Below are 24359 nucleotides of genomic sequence, written 5' to 3'. Positions count from 1 at the left end.
ACTGGAGTCAAGCACCTTCCTTTCAGCATCTGTGCCCAGATTACAGATGGAATGACCAGCCCCAAACCACCCAGGATTTGGGTGACAATCCAGGATTAGAAGCACATTCAGGTGAATCTAGCAAACACCTGTTGTTCCAGTGTTAATCACCCTTCCAGGTGAACAAGGGGCCTACTTAAAATATTAACACCCCCCCCTACCACCACCACCCTTAGTGGAACTAGCCTGGTGAGGACACTAAATCACCTTTCTTGCCCTGGAAGAATGCCATCTCGCAGGGAAGGGCAGGTGTAAATACCTCAAAACTCTTTTTGGAATCCCTGCTGCTTTTCCAAACCCAGTAAAGTAGGAGTTTCTCCAACAGGATTTTAACTTATTTGAAGGCAGGTCCCTGTTCCTTTGTACCCTGTCCCCCACCCCATCCCCCCACCCCCCACCCACCCCACATTAGCACGGTATTAGGCACAGGATAGATGCTGAGCAAGCATCTGAACTGTGGCTAGTGCTACTTAAGGAGACAGAAGCCCAGAGCACTCTGCTTCCAGAGGGCGGAGGACCCCAGCACTGGCCTCCCATCCGGCTGGCTCGGGGCCCTCTCTCAAATGACTGCTGTCTTTCTCAGTTTCTCCCTCTGTGGGCGGAAAGGATGTCTCTGGATACTGCCCATCCCAAAGTTTTAGATTTGGCTGCAGTCCTCAAAGCTGAGCCCCTGGGTACACTGCAACCTTCCCACCATAGCCCTCCCAGGCATACTTTAGGGTGCACTCACCTTCCTTTAGCCATTTCTCCATATTACCTTGTGAATGAATCATCAGGTCAAACAACTTCACCAGCCCACCATCAGCTACCAGATTTGATTTTGGTATAGACGGGATTTTAATTTTTGTTTTAGACCAATGTCTCAGTAGGCATTCTCTTCCTCTCAGACTGCCCCCTGCAACACTGCCTGTGATCTCCTTGAGGAAAATTCTTCTGAGGGTATTTTCCTCAGAGCCTTGTCAATACTTCTTCTAAAAGAATTAGCAAAATGGGGGAGGGAGGGGATAGATTGACCTTTGACCATGAGCCAAGTATGGGCTCCTGATCATTCTTTTCCCTCTTTGGTCCTGGGGAAATGGGCCAAGCATTGCTTCCCTTGCGTGATGGGAATGTTTCCATGGACACCAAAGATCTTTTCCTCTGCCTTCTCTCTTGTGTCGGAAAAGTGCTGGCATCCCTCGGCCCTAAAGCCAATAAGTGTGGCTCTAACAATGGCCAATGACCAGGAGAGTTGCTTCATGATTTGGGACCACAAGGCTTTGTGACAGCGAGTTGTGCCCACCAGACCACTAAAAACCCAAAGCCTCTGGACATCGAAGGAAGATGTCGACAGGATACCAGGAGCCTCCAGATCCTCTCATTACGTACCCACGGGCCTTGGGACCCTCAGCACAGGAAAAGGAACTCAGAACAAGGAATTTAGGCTAATCCATGTCCTCTTTGGAAATATGGCAGGACCATGGTGTTGATGACAACAGGTGCATGAAGAGGAAGAGGTGGAAAGGAATGAACAGGTTAGACTGGAGAAGAGGTGAGGTAAATAAGGAGCAAGAAGACATGACTGAGAAGGGTAAGGGAGAGGGGAGCCAAGGCAGGTCAGAGAGAGGACGTTGTCTCCTGGGCACAGAGCAGCTTGGGTACAGTCCCTCAGAGTGGGACTGAAAGAGAGAGAGAGAGAGAGGAGGGTGGCCTCTCTCTGGAAGATGCAACGGAGAAGAGAGGAGTGAAGGGGGTACCTACCCAGACAAAGAGCCACAGCAGCCCCTCAGGGCTTTAGGCAAACATAGGAGCAATTCAGTGAACAGAAATCCTGAGGAACAAGTTTGCCTTTTTTTTTTTTTTTTGGGTGCAAGGCAAATTTCAGCCCTCTAACCCAATAGCTCCTGCCCTTCAAAGATGGGCATGACATGATAGGGGTTAAGATTTAGGCGGCATCTACAGAAATTGCTGGGAGGATCAGGCAGTCACCTAACCTAAGTGGCTGGCCCAGGCAGGAGAGAGATGGGGGAGGACCCCTTTAGACAGTCTTTACTCCGGTCCTGCAAAGTCCCTGCTCATTTTCTGCTGAGTGGACAGCATGTGACCCGGCTGACAAAGCACAACCTGTTGAGGAAAGAGCTTCATACCCTGTAAGTCCAGCCCGGCCCAGCCCAGCCCAGGGCGTGGGGCAAGGCCGGGTGGAACCAAGTTGAAAGGTCATGAAAGGGACAGGGAACTTGAACCACCTGAGGAAGGGAAGAGGAGGTCACAGAGGTCCCCAGACCCCATCTCTAAGACAGCTCTAGACCGGACTAGTCTCTGAGGAAAACTTAAAACCAGCCTAGTGAGGGCTGGTTTCTGATATATCTCTTTGGACTAATTTAAGGACTACAGGCTCACAGCATGGAACCCATTTGGTTATTGTTTGAGTCAGGCCAGGCCTGAGCCTTATGTCTCAGCCAACCTTTGTAGACTACGTAGAAGCAAATCAGAGGGTACGGTGACCCAGAACCCCAACCCATTGTTAGGTACACACACTTGGGACACTTACTGAGAGTCTAGAACCTGCTCCAGGAATCCTTGCTCTCTAACATCAAAGATGCAAGGGTTTGGGAGCAGAGGCGGTGGCTTCCGGCAGCCTCACCTTAGGTAGCCAGGAAAGCCCCCAGCCCCTCCCTGCCTAGGACGAGGCTGACTTGTGGGGCACACTGCTGCTGAACCCCACCCCCACCCCCTCCCCCCTGACAGCCCCTTGTGGCCTTGGGAGGGAGTGCTAACCTCTAAGGTCCCAGCAGGGAATCTGGCCCCTGGGCTGGTTCTCAGCATGGCTCTTGACCAGCTCTGTGACCCAGGGACAGAGATACAAGGTAACCTCTCTCTGGTTAATAGGCTTCCTATAAAACTGGAGGAAATAGCCCATTTCACAGCCTGAGGGGCGGCATCAGCTAAAAGTGCTTGTGAAAGCATTCTCCGATGCTCAGAGACACTGAGAAGTAAGGGCCAAGGTCTCTGTGGTCTGCTTCCTTGTGTGGGCAGTTGGCCTCGGCTCTCTCCCTTCCTCTGGAAATTCTCAGAAAGCATCAGGTGGCCAGACCCTAGAATAAGACCCTGAACCCTCATGGTGTCACCATCCTGCACACCAGACAAGGGAGAGAATGCTTTCGTTTAGCAAAGGCCACACGGCCTCCTAGTCACCACACCTCAGACAACTTACGGAGTTGGTTTCTGGGTACCATCACATATCTTGGGAAGTAGAGGTAATATGGAAAAGACTAGAAGGAAAAGGGAAAGATGGAGGGAGAGCAGGGCTTGGTGTGGAATCAATGCCCACTCTTCTCAAGGCCCAGCCCTGACCCATCTTGGAGTCACAGGGCAAGACTACACAGAGTTGAGGCCAGAGGACAAACCCAGGGCTCCCAAGTGGAGGTGACACTGGGCTCGAGGCTTCCAAAATACCAGGAAGATCATCAGAGGTCTTAAACCCTCCACTGAAATACCTCCAACCCCTAGAAACAATACAGATGACAGGCCAAGGATTAAGGGCCTCAAGTCAGAAACGGTGCCTGTGTGGGGCATCTGGGCGGCTCGGTTAAGCTTCCAACCTCGACTCAGGTCATGATCTCGTGGTTCATGAGTTCAAGCCCCATGCCAGGAGCGCTGTGCTGACAGCTCAGAGCCTGGAGCCTGCTTTAGAGTCTGTGTCTCCCTCTCTCTCTGACCCTTCCCGCTCGTGCTCTGTCTCTCTCTCTCAAAAATAAACAAGAAAAAAAATTAAAGAAACAGTGCCTGTGTGTGTGTGTGTGTGTGTGTGCACATATCTGGTGTGATGACTGTCACTACCAGACACGTCAGAAAAGGACAGTATGAGGGGCACCTGGGTGGCTCAGTCGGTTGAGCTTCCGACTTCGGCTCGGGTCACAATCTCACGGTCCGTGAGTTCGAGCCCCGCGTCCAGCTCTGTGCTGACAGCTCGGAGCCTGGAGCCTGCTTCGGACTCTGTGTCTCCCTCTCTCTCTGACCCTCCCCAGCTCATGCTCTGTCTCTGTCTCAAAAATAAATAAACATTAAAAAAAAGAAAGAAAGAAAAGGACAGTATGAGAGCCCTGGACAAGAGCCCGAAAACAACCACAGGAAAACAGCATCCAAATGAAAAGTTTTCTGGGATGGGGCTGAACAGGACAGTGCAGTTCCTTAGGAGTGAGACCAGACTGGCACAGGCCCACCCGCTTACTGTGCCCACGTGTATCCTCTGGCTCCCTGGGTCACCGCACGGTAGGCAGATCATAAAGCTGTACCTCGGGGTGGACTAGAGGTGCAGGAGGCAGCTTTCTGCACGCACAGGGCGAGCAACCTCACACACGGCTGGGTGTGGTCTGCACAAACTGGTTCTCGGAGGCCAAATCCTTACCTCCTTTGTTCACAAGACATAAGAAAAAGACTTTCTTTTTGCTGATCTCAATAGCGAAGGGGATGAAGGCATTGCCTCGCCAAATCAAAGTTGCAGTCTCTCTCGTTGTCGGTGTTAATGGACGGAAGCAGGCAGCCGGATTACCGAAAACAAGCAGATCAGTCCCACGTACCTTTGAAAAGAATTACGTGATTTGTTTCACAGAACAAGCGACACGTTTTGCTCCCTAGCGGAGGCCATGACTAAAAGCTGGTTTACGTTTCCCGAGCCCAGAGTGACTGTGGGATGGTGAGCTGCCAGCGTGCAGGGTGGGCGCTCTGCCCAGCAGGACATCAGCAGAGAGCGTGCAGGGAAATGCAGATCAAGGGGACCCCTGTGAGGTCAGGCCTCTGGGCCAGCGGGCGCGACAAAGAGATGGTCACAGTTCTTCAGCGAGTCTGGAGTCCCCTCTTTCCTGGTCTTACTGAAAGCTGGGGAATCATTTTAAATTTCGAATCGCAGAGCACATCTAGCAAGGAGCTCTCAAATCCCCTTTTGTTAAAAGTGGCGGAGCCCATCATCCAAATGATCCAATTTTAAACATCCATGTTTAAAGAAAGATAAACAAGAGGGGCGCCTGGGTGGCGCAGTCGGTTAAGCGTCCGACTTCAGCCAGGTCACGATCTCGCGGTCCGGGAGTTCGAGCCCCGCGTCGGGCTCTGGGCTGATGGCTCAGAGCCTGGAGCCTGTTTCCGATTCTGTGTCTCCCTCTCTCTCTGCCCCTCCCCCATTCATGCTCTGTCTCTCTCTGTCCCAAAAATAAATAAACGTTGAAAAAAAAAAATTTAAAGAAAGATAAACAAGAAACCAATAAAAATGGTTACCTATGCAGGGTGGAGGTGGGGAGCAAGTCTTTTTGGATTTTTGAAACAAATACATTTATCATCTCTTCAAAAAAGTAATGTTTACAGTTGGAAGGCTACAGTGTAAAGTGGCTGATGGCTGAGCGACTCTGGCAGAAGGCGGTGGGAGGCGTGGTGGGCAGAGCCCAATCTTTTATTTGACAGCGGGGGGAAAATTAAAGCCCAGGGAGCCGGGCTAGCTCTCTGGGTCTTTCTTTCCAGAAGACATATTCAGAAAGGGCTAAATATACTCCCCCGAAGAAACCAAACACCCAATCCTTTTGAAAGATTTATTTTTCATTAAAAAATAAAAGTTTTCTTAACATATCTGCGTTGCAGCTTCAGGGATGGCAACTCAAAAAAGCAAGAAAAACAAGGCGTATCCGTTCTCAGGTCACCTGACCATCTTGTAATGGGTACAAAGGCACACGAGTCTTCAAACAAACTTTATTCAGAAACAAGTCTAATAATTCAGAACTCCCTTCCCCCAACTTTTCTTTGTCCGCCCTCACCGGCCCCACCCCCCCCCAAAAAAAACCAACCAAAACCATTAAATTCTCTTTCAAAACTACAGAAGTTAAGTGCTGAGTCAGCAAGGAAGCCAGGCGTGCTGCCCAAGCTTCTCCATCTCTCTCTGCTTGGACGCCGGGCTGCCCAGAGGCTGGCAGGGAGAGAGCCAGAGCAGTGCTCCACCACGCCAGGTGGGGCTCGCAACATGGGCAGGCCTCTTGCACCCAGCCCCGAAGCCACCACCCCAGTGGGGGCAGGCAGTTCCAAGGCACTGTTTCCCTTCGTCAAGGGCATCCCATGGCTAAAGCAGCCTTTCAGGAACAGAAAGGCCTAAGGCAAGCCAAGTCTTCATCAAATGCTTGTGATGAAAACCACTGAGACCTGTGGGGGAGAGGGGGACGCGGATCTCGTCCCCCTCCCCCCCACCGAGTTTACCAGGCTTTGGGAAGCAGTTCCCTATTCTCCCTGCCTTCTCTTTCCATTCCTCCCCATCTCCCCCTTCCCCCCAAAGAGTTTTATTTTAGCTTGATGGTGGGGGTTCCGAAGAGGCTACTGGCAACTCTTGGGGCTGGCCTGGGGGCTCTGGCATCTCTAAGGGGACATCGCATGCTTTTGCTTCCTGTGTGTCACAGAGCTCCTCCTGTCTCTGGGAGGGTGCAAGGCGCTCCTGGCTCTGGGCCTGGCTGTTCATCTTCTCTTCAGCTTCAATCTCTTCTGAGGTGGGGATGGAGTTCTTCTTGGGACGACCTTTGGGTTTTGTGGGTGCTTCCTGTCCACCTTTAAGAACCTATATGGGAAAAAAGGATGGTCATTAAATCTAATAAAGAACTTCCTCCCTCCTCTTTCCCAGTCAAGAGCATCTATACCATCCATTCCCAGCAGTGACGGCCTGGCAAAAAGGATTTTCAACTCATCACTTCTAGGGTATAAAGACATTTTTATTCGTTAAATGTTCATTACTCATTTTCCGTCAATATTACATATTTTGGCATTAAATAAAATGATCACAAACACGTTTAAAAAATCCAACTTCAATGGTAAGGAAAGAAATAAAAAATTAAAATATTACTGTGATTTCTATCAAATTGACAAGTTAAAAGAAAAAGACAGTATTTATAGCAAGCAGGAAGAGAAATACTCATACTCCAGTATGGAAGTGTAAAGGGTACAACCATCTCAAAAGGCAATCTGAGAATTCAAATCAAAAGTCTTAAAATGTGTACACTCTGACATAGAAATTCCACTTCTAGTAATTAAGCCTAAGGAAGTCATCAAAGACTGATGTAAAGATTGATCTGCAAAAAATGTTCATCAAAGAATTGATTTTAACAGCAAAAACTGGGGGAAATATACTCTAAATTTCTGCTATATGATTGGGTAGATAATTACAGTATATCCCAAACAGAGAATACTTGATAACCATTACAGTTATTATGTAAGAGAATGTTTAGTGATACGGGAAATATTATTAATATACTTTTGTGGAAAACAGGTTATACCAGCATAATCCAAACTAGAGGACAGACAACTATATACCATCTTGTTTGCAGTATCAAGATCATCAATCATTTTTAAATTTTTTTTTGTATTTTCTAATTTTTTTTCAAACAATGATCATATATTTCTGTAATCAGAAAAAAATGTAAGAAATATAGAATTGTATCTATAAAGAACTTATCAAACTCAACACCCAAAAGACATAATCCAGTGAAGAAATGGGCAAAAGACATGAACAGACACTTTTCCAAAGAAGATATCCAGATGGCTAACAGACACATGAAAACGTGCTCAGCATCACTCATCATCAGGCAAATCCATATCAAAACCACAATGAGATACTACCTCACATCTGTCAGAATGGATAAAATGAGTAAATCAGGCAACAACAGGTGTTGGCGAGGATGCGAACAAAGAGGAACCCTTTTGCACTGCTGGTGGGAATGCAAACTGGTGTGGCTGCTCTGGAAAACAGGATGGAGGTACCCCAAAAACTTAAAAATAGAGCTACCCTACGGCCCAGCAATTGCACTAGGTATTTATCCAAAGGATACAGATGAGCTGTTTCAAAGGGGCACATGCACCCCAATGTTTATAGCAGCACTATCGACAATAGCCAAAGTGTGGAAAGACAACAAATGTCCACCAACTAATGAACAGATAAAGAAGATGTGGTATATATATACAATGGAATATCACTCAGTGATCAAAAAGAATGAGATCTTGCCATTTGCAACAAATGGATGGAACTAGAATGTATTATGCTAAGCAAAGTCAGTCAGAGAAAGACAAATATCATATGATTTCATTCATATGTGGAATTTAAGATACAAAACAGATGAACATAAGGGAAGGGAAGCAAAATAATATAAAAACAGAGAGGGAGACAAACCATAAGAGACTCTTTAAAAAATTTTTAATATTTACTCATTTTTGAGAGAGAAAGACAGAGTGTGAGTGGGGGAGGGGCAGAGAGGGAGACGCAGAATCCAAAGCAGGCTCCAGGCTCTGAGATGTCAGCACAGAGCCCAATGCAGGGCTCAAACCCATGAGCAGCAAGATCATGACCTGAGCCAAAGTTGGACGCTTAACTGACTGAGCCACCCAGGTGCCCCATGAGACTCTTAAATACAGAGAACAAATTGAGGGTTGCTGGAAGGGTGTTGGGTGGGGGAATGGGCTAAATGGGCAATGGGCTTTAAGGAGGGCACTTGTTGGGATGAGCACTGGGTGTTATATGTAAATGATGAATCACTAAATTCTATTCCTGAATCATTATTACCCTATTATATATGTTAACTAACTTGGATGTAAATTTCAAAAACGTGTTTAAAAACTGAAAAAAAAAAAAAAGAAATATAGAATTATAGTGTTCAAGGATGTAGTAGAGAATAGAAAGTTCTAGCTAGCTTTGAAAGCAGAATAACTAGATTAAATGCTAACTCTGTTACTTTTCTGTTTTGTCCTTGGGAGAGTTCAGAGTTCTTTAAAGACTCTGAGCCTCAGTTTCCTTATCTGCAAAACAGAGATAATAATACCTCATCTCACAGGGTGACCAACAGATAGTGTGCTGGAAAGAGCAAGAACTTTTTCTGAATGGCAGATTTCCTCGGTCCAGAATAGGCCTCCCACCCTCCTCATCTGGTTAACTCAGGTTAGATAGTGCTTCTCCTGGGAGTCTTCTGTGATCTCCCAAGTGGAAGTCCAACACCCTCCACCATATGCCCTATGAGCTCTTACACTCCCTCCATGCGAGCACTTTTCATAAACCACTGTCACTGCATGTTTACTTGCCTGTCCCACCCACTCAGCCCTTGCACATAGCAGGCATTCAATAACTGGTATTGAACAACAAGCCTTTTCCTAGAGGTGAAGAAAGATTTAAAGCAAGAAAAATAACAGTATCCCAAATGGCCTTTGCTGATCTCATACATTATTATCCCAGTGTGTGATGTTCACAAGGGTACCATGACTTACGAAGGGGTAACTCTAAAAATATTTATGTGTTACTTTAGAACATAACAGATAGTCCTTCCACTGGCTCTGTACTCTGGTGTGGTTTAGTTGTTGATTTTCTCAGCAGCTAGTGAGAAGGGCTTCAGGAGTACCTGGATTAGCACAGATAATTAGGAGCGAACTATATTTTTGCTGCTTACATAACTAGCTTAATCTTATCTTCCGTAGTTGAACAGAGGCTCCTTGAAGGTGAATCCTACATCTATCCCTTGCGTCAGGCTCTAGGCAAGCAACTTCTAACTACATCTCTGCAGCCACTAAATACTTACTCTTTCCTTTGAGAGGAGCACAGGATCTCCAGTGCCAAATTGTAAGAATGAATGAATTCAATAAACCATAGGTTCTTTTTTTAAAACAGCTTTACTGAGATATAATTCACATACCAGTGTATGGTGTATTCATCCATTCATATCGACAATTCTGTGATTTTTAGTACAGTCAGAATTGTACAACTATCACCAGAATCCAATTTTAGAACATTTTCATTGCCCCCCAAAAGAAACCCCACACTTGTTAACAGTCATTCTGTATTTCTCCCCAGCCCCTGCTCCCCAACCCTAGGCAACCACTGATCTTGATTCTGTTTCCACAAATTTGCCTACTCTGGACATTTCGTATGAATTAGGTTATACAATATGTCACCCTTTGTGACTGGCTTCTTTTTAGTCAGCATAATGTTTTCAAGGGTCATCCATGTTGTAGCATATATCGATATTTCAATTCCGTTTTATGGCCAACTAATATAGACTGTATGGATATGCCACATTCCATCTGCCCATGTGTAAATTGATGGGCACCTGGGTTGCTTCTACCTTTTGGCTGCTGTGAACAGTGCTGCCATGAAGATGTGTATAGAAGTATCTGTTCAGTTCTTTTGGGTACATACCTACAAATGGAATTGCTGGTCATAGGGTCACTACATTTTCTTGACGAGCTTCCAGACCTGTTTTCTAAAGCAGTGGCACCATGCCAATCAGCAGTATATGAAGGTTCCAGTTCTCCATATGCTCACCAGTACTTGATATTCTATCTTTGTGGTTATAGCCATGCCGGTGGGTAGGAAGTGGTCTCCCGTGTAAGTTGCACTTCCCTGATGACTAACGACGTTTGGCATCTTTTCCTGTGCTTATGGGCCAGCTCTGTGTCTTCTTTAGAAGAAGAATCCTTTGCCCATTTGAAAATCTGGTTGTCTTTTTATTACTGAGTTGTAATAGCTTTTTATACATTCTGGATACAGGTCCATTATCAGATACAAGATTTGCAAATGCATTCTCCCATTCTGTGTATTGTCTTTTTGCTTTCTTGAGGATGTCCTTTACAGCACAAAGGTTTTTAATGTTGATGAAGCCCAGTTTATTTTCTCTTTTGTTGCTTGTGCTTTTAGTGTGCTAAGCGGGTTTTGCCAAATCCAAGGCTGTGCATACTTACTCTTAAATTTTCTTCTAAGAGTTTTACAGTCTTAGCTTTTACATTTAGGTCTGGGGTTCACTTTATTTTTTGTATATGGCACGAGGAAACCCATTAGCTCTCAGTAAACACCTCCTTCTAGCCAGGAATCTGCTTGGCCACTGTACTTTCCATGCAAACAGCAAACACAGAGATATGAAGGGGACCTCTAACAAGGGATACATGCTGACAGAATCCACCTCTGGGGAGAAGGTGTCCCTATATATTCCTTTTCACATAAGTCAGCATCTGATTTTTAATTCAGTCTGAGTGTAGGCTGTTGAAAGCACCCAGATGTGCCAAGATGGAATTGACATGTTGAAAGCAGCTCCACTTGGTATAAAAGAGGTTATACAAAATTAAGTTGCCCCATATAGTAATCAAGTTATAAAAGGGCAGGTCTAAGGAAGCCACCTAATTGGCAAAAGAAAGTCCAGCCCAGCAATTAGAGAACACCACCCACACAGCTTGGATAGACCCCACCTGGCTGTTTTCCTACCGCATGAAAAAAAATAATAATAAAAACAATCAGACCATTTTCTAAATGGAATAAAACATTCCAGCACAAGCAGTAATTAGGAGATAACTACCCTCTTGGCTGCTTCCCGCACTCAACCTCTGGCCCCCTGCCTCCCAGCACACCTGAGATGTGCCATTATCTCACAACCGCCCCACTCCAGGAGCTGCACATTCTCATGCACCCTGTGGCCCTCCTCCCCAGATCCCTCCTTCCCAATGACTCCTAAAGCCAGTTTAGTTCCCTCGGTTGGGAGAGTCAGACAACCCACTGCTCTTGAGGTCACATGCCTCTCGGAAAAACAGCTTGCACACCATCTACGTCTATTAGCTGTGCCTGCTGCCAGTCTGCCTCAGAACTCTAAAACTAGAGTTTTACAACTGTTTTTCAAATGTTCTGTTGCTGAAGATGTCAGGACAGGCCTCTCTTCCCTTCCCGAGGCGCTTGGGTCAGGGACAGGGAGTTTGACAGCACAGCTGTAATGTCAATGCAGGGAGGAACCCTCTACCTCCTCCATTACTCAGACAGGAAACCGAGCAGGCAGAAGTGGTTTGTCGTGGTCAAAGAGCAAGCCAAGGGCAGGGCTGGGATTTGAACACAAAACCCTGCCTATTTGAATCTAACGCTCATTGTGCATAATGTACGAAGGATACCTAAAATGTGCTGCTGTTATTTCTTTTCTTTCCTTTTTTTTTTTTAAGGTTTATTTATTTTTGAGAGAGAGCAAGAGCACAAGCAGGGGAGGGGCAGAGAGAGAGAAGACTGGACTGAAGGGGGCTTTGCGCTGACAGCAGCAAACCCAATGCGGGGCTTGACCTCACGAATTGTGGGATCACAACCTGAGCCAAAGTTGGACGCCCAACCAACTGAGCCAACCACTGAGCAGCCCTGTGCTCCTGTTATTTCTAATATTCATCTGCAGTTATGCAGTCTCCCAGCAGACCCTCGGCCACGGACTCATTAACCGGGGTGCTTTTTGCTCCTTTTTCTCTGTCTTCATTTGCAGCTCTCTGGAGCAGTGAGAGTCTGCTAAACTGATGAGTGTTCCCAAGCAGTGAGAGGCAAGTTCAGATTCTCCAGCATGAATCTCTTCCCAGCACCCTGTTCAGCAGCCTTTCTGTCCTAAAGGCCCAGTGGTGCCTCAAGCAGGGCCCCAAACACGAAGACACTGACTGGGAGACGACCCAGCAAGTGCTCAGTGAGAAAGAACAAACAGCCAGGATCGCTCTCATCCAAAAGAAACATTCTGCTGGAAATTTCAGCTTGTGTCTCCTGGCCTCCGAAAGCATGGATAGGTAAATGAGGAGGAGGAGGAGGAGGAGGGTGGCAGCTAAATTTCTCAGCTGCATACTATGCAGCAGGCATGGTGGTAAGAGCTTTACAGGGATTAGCTCAGTCAACACCACAACCCTATAAGGCACATGTATATTAGGCATCGTACTAATGAGGAAACAGGCGCACAGAGGTTAAGTAACCTGCTCAAGACTACATAGACAGTAACTGGTAGCATTGTGTGGAATTGTTGCCTATTCTGGAGACTTGCTGATGATGGTACATGGTCTGTGGCCCACCCAATTCTGTGACTGGGGCAGGAAGGTAGTGAATACATTTGGATCCTCTCACAGAACAGAACTGCGTGTTAGAGCTGAAAGAGATCACTGAATAATGAGGCACTTTCAGCCTGTTGCAAAACATTCTGGGTCCTCCTGGAACTAAAGCCAAAGAGAAATGGAGTGGAGGGTGAGCGTCCCATCTAATGTGCAAGATTAAATTTACCCAACCTGCTATAGCTTACAAATGCTGACCGGTAAAAACTAGTCAGAGATGCTATCTGGCCTCTGGCAGCACTATCGTTGGCCGCCGTGTGAATAACTCAGAATCAAGTGCTAATCTTTTTCCAGTTCCAATTAGGTTACTAGCCTTGAGACATCTTTATTACCCAATTAGCTTTTTCTTTTTCTCCCAGTACTTGAAGAGATAGCCTTGAAAGAGTTTTACCAGGAAAACATGAGGCAATCAGGCTCAGGCCCCCAACAATGGCTCGCTGTTCTGGGGGAGTCGGAACTCAGACCCACAAACTGAGCAACGACCCTCTCTCTCCTTTTAGCTCTGGCCATTCTGAAGTAGTTCAAGTGCTCTAAGGATTTCTGCCCATGACGCTCTTCCCACCTTCGCTTGGCCCACTTCTATTCCCCCACTAAAACCAACGTGAAGCCCTCCCTTCTCTATCCTGATTCTGAACCCAGTAAATCCCCCTGTTGCCCTGATCACTCTGAATGATTACTAGTTTTACAGGTCGGTCTCCTCCTCCTTGACTGAGTATCTAGCTCTAATTTTATTTTGGAACGGACGGGTTCATGACCTACCTTTGCATCTCCATTGCCTGGTGCTCCAATATATGCTCAATAAATAACTGGTGAATGGAGAGCTTGGCGCTCCTGCTTCCTAAAGGGACCTGAATGTGGTGGGCCTGTGGCACGCTGAGGTTCAATCTGCTCACTTACTTCCATCTTGCCTTATACGACATGGATAACCAGCTCACACTGTGCCTGTAGCACAGTGGCGGGTGACCAGCAAGTGACGTCGGAGGCAAAGGCACACGCTCGTCCCACGGGCATCGGGCGGTGCTGGCAGGGATGGCGAGCTGTCAATTCATTAATCGTCTGACTCACGAAGAGATTGCTGATAACCGATTTCAACAATGCCTCTGCCGCTCAGGAGACATTGATGTCGACGATGATGATTGACGGAGGAAGGAGGTGGGTGGCAGACTTGCCCAAAATCAGTCAGGGAGGGACAGGCATGGGAACTTGGTCCAGGGTTTCTAACTCCCAGATCTGGTTCTTTCTGAGATCAGTCCCCCAGGAGGTTTCCGCCATTGTTTTCACGTGTGTGTTAGCATTCTCGAGGTGTTGTGATGAACACTATTTAACTGAATCCCATTTATCCGGCACCTTCTCCCGGCACCCTTCTCACATACCTGTCCTCTGAACTCTTGTGGGCTTATACACCACCCAGTAATTATAACTCATCATCATGTGCTCCCTGGCTGCTTCCTGGACCTCGATTCCCCAGCTAGATCACAAATGCCATGAAGGCAGGCTTACATCTTATTTCGTTACTTCCCATAATGCCTAGGACAAGGCATGGCTCACAAGAGAGGCTAACACACGTGCTGATTCACCCAGCGTATGTGTGTTTTGTACACGCAAGTGACATCTAGGCCTCGCCTCGCAAGCACTCCGCGAGCCACCCGGCCTCCACCTTCATGAACATCCCTTCCGCTCAGGCTCAGGCCTTTCCAGAGGAAATGATGAGATTTGCCTAGGAATTTCCTTCCAGGAAGATAAATGCTGCCTTGTTGGCTTTTTTTTTTTTTTAATGTTTCCCATTAATATTAATTTACAACGTATTTATTTTTCTCATTGTTAGCAGTCAACAGCAAGAACTAAAGTTTTCAGAAAAAATTACTGGACAAAAACACAAAAAATGAGACAATGTCTCACTATCTATTAGCTATTAAAAATATCTATTAGCTTACTTGTTTTCCTGAAAACTAGGGGATGGAGAATTACCTTAGCTATTCTCCAATAGCTAAGGTAATATTCCCCAGTGATTGTATAAAAAAAAAAAAAAAAATCAGATTCTAGCCTTTGAAATGCCAGAGAAGATGGTGCATGACCAGCTGGGTTAGCAAATTAGAATGTCAACCAAGCAGGCCTGGACCCCCTGGTCCATGCGAGACGAGAAAGGACCAGTAGGATTCAGTGAGGATTGACAAAGGACCAGGTCCCAGGTTTCTGAGGATTACAATTCTGAGGTTTCTGAGTATTCCTGGTCCCTAAAGAAAATAGGCTGCTTCCCAGCCTCTTTTCCCAGCTCACCTCTGTTCTCTGGGCTTTGACCTTTTCCCCTTGCAGTTTACAAAACTGGAAATGAAACACTCAACTACTTGGGAAGTTTGGATTTAACACATCTTTCAAACTGTTTTTTTTGTTGTTGTTTTTTTTAAAGGAAGCTGAGTTCCTCAAAACATAAGAGATGTAGATTTGTTTTTTTGGGGGGTTTGTTTAGAGAGATGTTTCTGTTCATCAGTCCATTGAAAAACCAAAGATGGAATGAGGCATTAGCTAGGTGGTAGAGCAGTATTAGGGACCCCGTAGTCCTTATATCAAGTGCATCAGAGGAAGCTGGGAGCTTGTTAGCACATGCATTCCCAGCCCTGTCACAGATCTCTGCAGTCAGGGTGTTGGGAGGCTCCTGGAGTTCTACGTTTTTGCCTGCAACCCAGGTTACTCTGATACCCACTAAAGTTTGAGAATCACTGCATTACAGGACACAGAGCTACAGGAACAACAGATGGGTCCTATATGTCATTATAAACAAAGAGTACTGACTTCTATTCTAAGCTACTGGTGGGAGGGGGAAGGAAGTTCTTTGAAAAGGCTAGCAGGTGGGGTTAAAACTAGCAACTGAGAAGCTTGTGGGCTTTCTTTTATTTCTAAGGAAACTGTGAAAAAGAACATCCTTCTGGTCAGGAAATCCAGGTCAGGAGGAATGACTTATCTGACTGTTCAAACTGCCTCCCCCCACAGCCAGCATCATGATAGGAATCACACTCTCTGGAACCCAAACCACCAAATGGTCCTTCCTGCCTCCTTACCAGCCCTGTAGTAAGAATTTTTCCCATCATGACGGGCACACGGTGAGACTCACTCTCTTCTTTCTTACCATTTTCTTCCACTTCATCCTGCGGTTCTGATACCAAGTCTTCACCTGCAGTTGAGTGAGTCCCAGAGACTGGGCCAAGTCCAACCTAGAAGGCATGAGATACAGAAGAAGGATGAGGAAGGAGGGAAAGGGCAGTAGAGATGGGGTCCTTTGACCAACTCTGGCACTGCTATCAATGTGTGAACGTCCCCCATTAAACCAGTTCTTCCCCCCAAAACTATACTTTCCAAGAATCTCATGGATAAAACTCTGGAACCTAGAAAACAGTTGCCCACACCCACAGATACCTAGGGCAATCATCCTGGAAACATTCACTGTCTACACTGGACCCAAAGAGGATTTCTCAGCCTTGACTGCAAAGTCCTCTTTCTGACCTGACAGAGTCTTTACTGGGATCCTACACAAAATAAGGGCTCTGACCCCCAAATCCATACTGGAAAGGAAAATTTAAGACCTATCATCCTTGTCAAAATCCTGCTCATCATCCCAGATCTGGCTCAAGCCACTCTCCCCCCCCCCCCACCAGGTGAGCCTCCCCACACCCATGACACCTCCCATGGATTATCTGCTCTGTACCTTCCCAACTGTCAGCCCTCACCGAGGTGGCTCCACATTCTCAAGTGTTCTCTAACTGTTTCACATGAATAATTTGTGCCTCCCTGACTCAACTGCAAGGGCAGAGTCCACAAATGTGCCTATCACATTCTAAAGCCAGACCAAGGACTCAAAAATACCTTCTGATGGATTGATTCATTCCTGCTCAAAAATACCTTCTGACGGATTGATTCATTCCTTGTAGCTGCCCTAAACTGTTATAATGGTAGACTCCAAATGAAATTAAATCAGTAGCCCCTCCTGTTTCCCATTCTGCTTTTAACCACGGTTCTGCATTTCTCTGTAGCCTTCTGAAAAGTCCTGAATGTCAAAGCCATTCCTGGGAGGTGTGAGGTTGGAGCTACTTCTGACAACAGAGCAACTATTTCTTGAGTCCCCAGGCCCCCGTGCTAAGCCCCTGACATATGCTGTCTTATTTCTTTCATTCACAGTGCTGTGAAGTAAGTATTCCCCATCTTATGGATGAGAGATTTGAAGCTTGGAGAGACTAGAATCTCTTGTTAACCATGGCTAAATCCTGTCTGCTACCTGCTTTTGTAAATAAAGTTTTGTTACGTACTGTCCGTGGCGGCTTTCATGCTACAGCCTGAGAGTTGAATGGTGGAGACAAAGACTATATGGCCCACAAAACCAAAAATATTTTCTCGCTGACCCTGTACAAGAAAAACTTTGCTGACCCTTGGTAGATGATCCTAGAGTGAGAAGTGGAGCCAGAATTCAAACTTGCTTACGTCTGTCTTCTAGTCCTCCTCCTGTATAGGGGCTCCCCTCCACCCACCATATTTTTGTACAAGTTAGATCTGTCAAAGGGAAGTCCTCGCTCAAGCTTTTGTGGAGAAGAATGCAGGGGTGGGTGCCACATCATAAGGTGTAGCAAACAACCCAATTGGAGCATATTAAATGTGAAAAAGAACCAGGCTTCCAAACCCAGTCCTCAAGATTACAACTACTTTGTTGACCTACATTGTTAAGAACCCCAGGTCTACCTGGGCATCAACTGGTTGGACCGTCTCCTTGAGCCAACCCTAGCTGTCTCCCTGTGGCTCCAACCTGGGTCACTGCAGAAGTATGGACAGCTAGAGCACTAATTTGGGATGAGCACCCTTGATATAATGAGCAGGGGTCACCACTTTCAAGGGACCCAGGATCTTGAGGATTACAATTCTGAGGTTTCTAAGGATCATAATTTGTGGATCTAAGGTCCCTTATCTCACACAAACCTTCAGAGCCAAGAACCTGAGCCTTAGGGACTCCCAGGTGTGAGTTCTCAGCTCCAACTATCTTCCCCGTGAGAGTGACGAGCAACATATCACCATCAGGAAGGCCAATGGGTATCGGCAATGAAGGTTCCAGGTGCTAATTCCTGGTACTGCCGGGTGCACTGCCCAGCCCCCCTGCTCCGACTAGCCTGCACAATTTAAACCTCCAATACTAAACACAGTCTTTCTCCGAGGAACTTCAGAACCTGTCTTAAATCTGCATTCATGTACGTCTGGCCGTCCCAGGAAAAGGGCTCCTGGAAGCTAACAGTTTTATTGAAAGTGATTAACAGACTGAAGCTAATAAAGCCCCGGTGCCAACAGCACTTAGGTCTCCCCCGCTAACGGAGAGCTGTTTCCCAGGCAGTCATTCATGAAGAACCAAGGACCCAGGGGGCCATGCCACAGGCTTCTGGTCTCCCAGGCTCCCACCGCGCCTTCCAGCCTGGTTCACCTGAGGCCATCAGGTGCATTAGTCAATGGAAGGCTCAGTTCGCAGCTCTGTGCGTTGTGTTAGCACATGGCGTTAGCTCACTTGGGAAAAATGCACCCCTGACTCACTCTGGCTACAGAAACAGCTTCACTGTCATCAGCTTTCTCTCATTACCTGCCACCGTTACAAATTCTCACTTCCCTGCATATTCGCTTAAATGGGGTCACCTAGGAAACTGGAGAAACAAACAAAGGGGAAGAGGGAGAAAGCTGTGGGAGGAGGGAGTGCTCATGGCCCTGGTCACGTACATAGGGAGGTGAGGAACACGGGAGAGGGCGGGTTAAGGCGGCAGCTTCCATGCCAACCAGATGGTGTCCTTCTCCCCAGGCAAGTGAATCAATCCTACGTAGGTCACCTGAGAGGTGCCTGGGCAGGTATCCGGAAGTCCCAGGAGCTTTATTAGGAACTAACATTTCTGTTAAAGAATCCTCTGGCTTCTAGAACATAAGCCTAAAGTTTTACCCTGTTGAAGCCCTTCTGGTAAACCACCACACAAGTGGTAAATAATGCGCCCACCTCACCTGGTTGCCCACATCCCCGAGGCTCTCCATCACATGCCGGGGGTACCGAAATTGCTGCTGATGCCTGGAGATCCCTTCTGTTAATCCCCAGTTCACAGCCACGTCTCCACTGTCCACCCAAAGGCTCCTCAGATGCTCAAGTTCAAGCAGAACTCACTCTTTGCCCACCAAACCCAGTCTGTCCTCTGCCTTGCACACCTGCAGTTACGGTGGCCCGATCCTGGAAGCGCAGAATTCCCACTCTCTCCTCTCTTCTTCATGCCAGTGTCAGTTCTGTCCATTCCACCTTCAAAACTGTTCTCCAATCTCTTCTCCCCTCTGTGGTCCCACTGTCACCACCTTAACTCAGGTGTTCAGTGACTATCCCTGGACTCCCTCCCATTCTCCTGCTCCATCGCTTCCCTCTCAAATCAATCACTTACGGTGCCACCAAAGTGAGGAGTCTAAAATGTCAACCTGGCCATGTCATTTGCAGTGCTTGGTGGCTGCTGATGGACAGCCTAGACAAAGTCTGCATTCTTGGGCCAGGCCCACGAGCCTTCCCATCCCCACGGCCTCATCTCTGGCCACGCCCACACATGCACCTTCATCTGGAGATGTCCCTACCACTTGCCTTTCCCTCAACAGGGAGATGTGCCTCTCTGCCTCTGAGTGCCATTCCCTCTGGAATCAAAGCTCTTCGTAAATGCTGCCTCCTCTGAGAAACCTTCCCGATCCCCACCCGACACACTCAGCGATATCTCTGTGCTCCTCCAGCCCTTGGTAACACACCGGCACCAGTACCCATGCACTGTGTTGTAGTCATTTGTCATTTCCTTCCCCTTGATCCAGACTTTCTAGACTCATCACCCCTGCCACAGTGCCCGGCATACGGCAAACCCCTGATGGGTGCCCAATTAATTGAATGTGTGCCCTTTGGTCAGTGGTTTATAGACTCCCCTCTCACTTAAATTTGTATCAAACAGCTACTAATAGCTTAAGAGATGCATTGGGGTTTCCTTCCCTTTCTCTTTGCTAGGACTAAGGGCCAAACCTAGCACGGACCAGGAAGTGAGCAGAAAGGACTTGGAAAATCCTCCCCCAAAATAGATCGCTCATTAGCTCAGCCACTTCCACATCTCCAGAGTGAGTTTGAAGAAACAAGACAAGACATACATTCTTGCACAGTCTGCAGTTTAGATACTAAATTAAAGAAATAAGGTGAGAATCTGAGTAAAGCAGGGGTCATAGCTCAATGATCTGGATCTCAAAAGGGTTTAAAGAAGGGCCTCCCATCCAAGTCCTCCTCCTCTCAGCCACGTGGTTCTGACTTAGTATCTCTCACATGTATCAGGACATCTAATAGCTCCTCAACCGAATTAATCCAGGCCTTTCCATGCAAGAGCCAGGCCAGCACACTGAGCCAGCTGGGAGTCGTGGGGTAGGGAGAAGCCCCAGAAGGTCCCGGGTCCCAATTCCACATCTAGCCCCACTGCACCTGAGCCTGCATGTAAAGTGGCTTTTCAAAACCAAACCCGTTTTCCAGCTCAGAACCTGGGCAACCATTTCCTAAACATGACCTTGCTTATTATACTTGAGCAGTTAAGCTAAATACAGCAAGGAGCATAAATTCAGCAACACGCAGGCTTCCGGGGCTTAAGTGTGAGGAGTGCACGTGGGCTGGGTTCTGTTGAATGAGCGGGAACTACAGAAGCCAAGGACGAGACTCCTGCTGTGGTGTGGAACCTCTCTAAAACAGTCTTTGTGGCCATCCATCCCCCACACACAGCCAAAGGGGTCTTCTTCCCTGCCCAAGGGCCTTCCCTGTGGACAGTCCTCTCCCTGGTTTCTCACCTGTCTGGGGTGGACAAGTACTTCTGCTTCTGGAATTTCTTCTCCAGGCCCATGAGCTGCAGCTCAGTGAAGATAGTGCGACTCCGACGGGGCTTCTTCTGCCGGGGCGTGGGCTGCTCCGTCTCTGACTCGCTGCTGCCTAGAGCCTCGCCCCCCGGGACCTCAGCAGAGGTGGCCTCAGAGGCCGGGTGGCAGGACAATGCCTGGGCAGCTCCCGGGGTGGCAGGGACCAGGTGGGAGATGACCGCGGGCTGTCGGGTGATCACTGAGAGGAGAGGGTATGCCCGGAGGGAAGCAGGGCCTGGAAGACAAACAGGGAAGCAAGTCACAAGAGGAGCCAGCGGGGGAGGGAAGCCAGAGGCCCCCGGAGGACCACTTGCAGAGACCTGACTGGTGGGGCCTCTGGATCACGAGGAGGTATAATGGAAGAAGGGGAAGCAGCAGCAACTCATGACCTAGAACTGCTGGGTGGGCGGGTGAGCTGTGCTCAGCCTGAGGTATGAGAGGTCCCCACGGCCAGGAAGAGGGTCCTGCAATTCCTCTGGTGTTAAGTGGACGTTTCCCCTCTCTCTTTTTTCTTTTTAAAGTTTATTTATTTATTTTAAGGGGGAGGAGAGGGACAGAGAGGAAGAGAGAGAGGGAGAGAACCCCGAGCAGGCTCTGCACTGTCAGCACAGTGCCCAACACAGGACTTGATCCCATGAACTGTGAGATCGTGACCTGAGCCCAAATCTAGAGTCAGATACGTAACTGACTAAGCCACCCAGGAGCACCCGCCATCTTTTTTAAACCTCTGAATTCTGGTTTCAGAACTATGGGTCAATAATCCGAGCAGATGAAAAGTAGTTGTCAGAAAAAGCTAGAAACACACACTTGAGAATACAAATAGGTTTGTAATATACAAACTGCCTGAGAATCACCTCTGGTCTTTGTAAAAATACATAGTTATAACTGTGCATTCCTTCTGAGAGGTCTTTAGACCTTGAATCATAACATTTTTCAGAGCTGGAAGGATGCTTAACGATTATTTCATCCAGGGGCTCCTGGGTGGCTCAGTCGGCTCAACGTCAACTCTTGGTTTTTGGCTCAGGTCATGATCTCACAGTTTCATGGGTCTGAGCCCTGCTTAGGGCTCTGTGTGTTGCCACTGCAGAGCCTGTTTGGGATTCTCTCTCTCCTCTCTCTCTCTGCCCCTCCCCCACTGTCTCTCTCAAAATAAACAAATAAACTTTAAAAAGAAAACGAGTATTTCATTCAACTTCTTCATTTCAGAGACAAGGCTGAGTGAAAGGCTAAGTGACGTGCCTAACATCACAGAGATTAGAGCTTTGAGCAAGAAGGCCCAGGAGTCAAACCAAGTTCTTCTGGCTTGAAGTCCACTCTTATCACATCATGAACCACATGCATACATCATTTAGGGAAGGGGGACAAACAGAAAGATTTTAATTCACATGGAAACTCGGATCCATTACGGCCGGCTGCCTACAGCACTGTGCTGAGGACGACTGCCAGGCTGGGTCAGAGCTTGGCTGAGAAAAGAGAGCTGACGTTGAGTGATGACGTCTGCCGAAATGCCGTGGGCATCTGCGGGGGCGTAAGGTGGTATATATGCTAGCCATGTGCCACTCCTGCCTTAGGAATTTCAAGGCAGAAGTACTTTTCTGTCCAAGAATCTTACGTCTTTAAAGTTCAAGTAAAAGAGCTCTTCCTTTTCATTATTCAATAGGATTATGTTTCAAATGTCATGATCATTACCTATATGTCATTTTATCTTTCCCGGCCTCAGTCCTGCCATCCACATAGTGAGTAAAAGTAGATAATTTCAAAGAATTCTTCAAATTCTAACTTACTGATGCCAGTAAAATACCTCTCATCCCAAGCCCATTTTGATATCTGATGAATACAGAGGAGACATAGGGACTGCCCTTGGGGACTCGGCCTGGCCCTGACAACTCATTACGAAGGCAAAGGCAGGCATGTGAGCCAGGCAACATTCATGCTAGTTCTGGGTTAAAACGAACCAATTTCAAAGAAACATTCAGGGGCTGCTTGTGTTCTGTCTCCCTCCTCCGGGTTGGCTTTTCTCTTCTTATTCATTCCCATGCTTCTGTTTTGGACTCCAGTCACAGTTATTAAAGCAGATAACTTCTCTTGTTCTTCTAGAAAGGCCCAGTACAAACCACAAAGTTGTTAAATAATAAATCACCAACGGCTATGACTTCCATGAACTCTCCAGCCAATGCTAACACTTGAGGTTTTGTGTTGTGGATTCTTTTTGAGGAAAAAAAAAACCATCTGGGAATGAATTATAGCAAGAAAATAAGGACACCTGGGCCTCTGGTTTTGGATCTCCCAGTATACATTACGAAATGTCACTTCTTGAAAAAAAAAAAATTATCTGAAAGCTTCTTTACTGGCATGAGGTATTTCTCATCTCAAATCACTTTATTCCTTTAATTCGGACATTTCTTTTAAAAGGGACAGTCTTTATTAAACAGGCTAACTTATACTCTAGACACTCTGGAGGTTACCAGCATGGCAACTGCCTAGTTACCTACCTGTCAGTAATGCTTTTATCACCTGAGTTTCTGCTTTCTCTTGTGAAGAGAGTTAAACTTTTTTCCCTAACATTAAAAAATATTTTGGGGCGCCTGGGTGGCGCAGTCGGTTAGGCGTCCGACTTCGGCCAGGTCACGATCTCGCAGTCTGTGAGTTCGAGCCCCGCGTCGGGCTCTGGGCTGATGGCTCGGAGCCTGGAGCCTGTTTCCGATTCTGTGTCTCCCTCTCTCTCTGCCCCTCCCCTGTTCATGCTCTGTCTCTCTCTGTCCCAAAAATAAATAAACGTTGAAAATCAAGCTTACATTTGTAGAAAATCACATGTTGCCAAATTCCTTCATCAGGAATGTTTTATAAAAAAAAAAAAAAAAATATTTTGGAAGTGTGGTAATATCTAGCGTTGGCAAGGATATGGGGAAATGGGCACTCATATATTGTTGGTGATATACCAGTATAGTCTTTTAGAAGGACAAACTGGGGTGCCTGGGTGGCTCAGTTGGTTAAGTGTCTGACTCTTGATTTCGGCTCAGGTCATGATCCCAGGGTTATAGAATCGAGTCCTATGTCGGGCTCCACAATGGGCATGGAACCTGCCTAAGATTCTCTCCCTCTCTCCCTCTTTCCCTCTCCCCTGCTCTCTCTCTCTAAAAAAATTTTTTAATAAAAGGACAAACTAAGCAGTGCCTCTCAAGTTACTGACCAGGCAATTCTATAATGAGGCCAATTTGCCCATACGCACAAAGATTTATGTACAAGCGTATTCACTGCAGCCTTGTTTATAATAGTGAAAAAGGGAAACAACTCACGTATCAACAGGAAAATGATTGGTGGTACATCTACAGTATGGACTACGATGTAACCACTAAACAGAGCTATATAAACAAATAGACAGATAGATACATTGATTGATAGGTTACATGGAAAGATGGATAAAGTAAAGTGAAAAAATTCTAAAATATATTATTGAGAGAAAATAAAGGTATGGAACAATCTGCATTCTATTAAAAAATCCAGATGTGTATCCGTATTTATAAACGCATTTTTTTAAGCCTAGGAAG

General features: G+C 46.8%; 1 protein-coding gene across 1 annotated transcript in view; it reads right to left on the bottom strand.

Annotated features, from left to right (window-relative positions):
• Window positions 1-5853: 5853 nt before the first annotated feature.
• Window positions 5854-24359, bottom strand: part of BARX2 (BARX homeobox 2) — a 76759-nt gene continuing 58253 nt past the window's right edge. Inside the window, exons 2-4 of the mRNA XM_030332422.1 lie at window positions 20746-21046; window positions 16025-16109; window positions 5854-6604 (exon numbers count right to left, since the gene is read on the bottom strand). Of these exons, the coding sequence (XP_030188282.1) occupies window positions 6338-6604; window positions 16025-16109; window positions 20746-21046 (653 nt within the window). The 3' untranslated portion in view covers window positions 5854-6337. The remainder of the gene's footprint in view (window positions 6605-16024; window positions 16110-20745; window positions 21047-24359) is intronic.

This window comes from Lynx canadensis, chromosome D1, assembly GCF_007474595.2.
Source record: "Lynx canadensis isolate LIC74 chromosome D1, mLynCan4.pri.v2, whole genome shotgun sequence".
Lineage (NCBI taxonomy): Eukaryota > Metazoa > Chordata > Mammalia > Carnivora > Felidae > Lynx > Lynx canadensis.
Note: the sequence above shows the minus strand (reverse complement) of the source record. Positions and strands in the feature narration are given on the sequence as shown.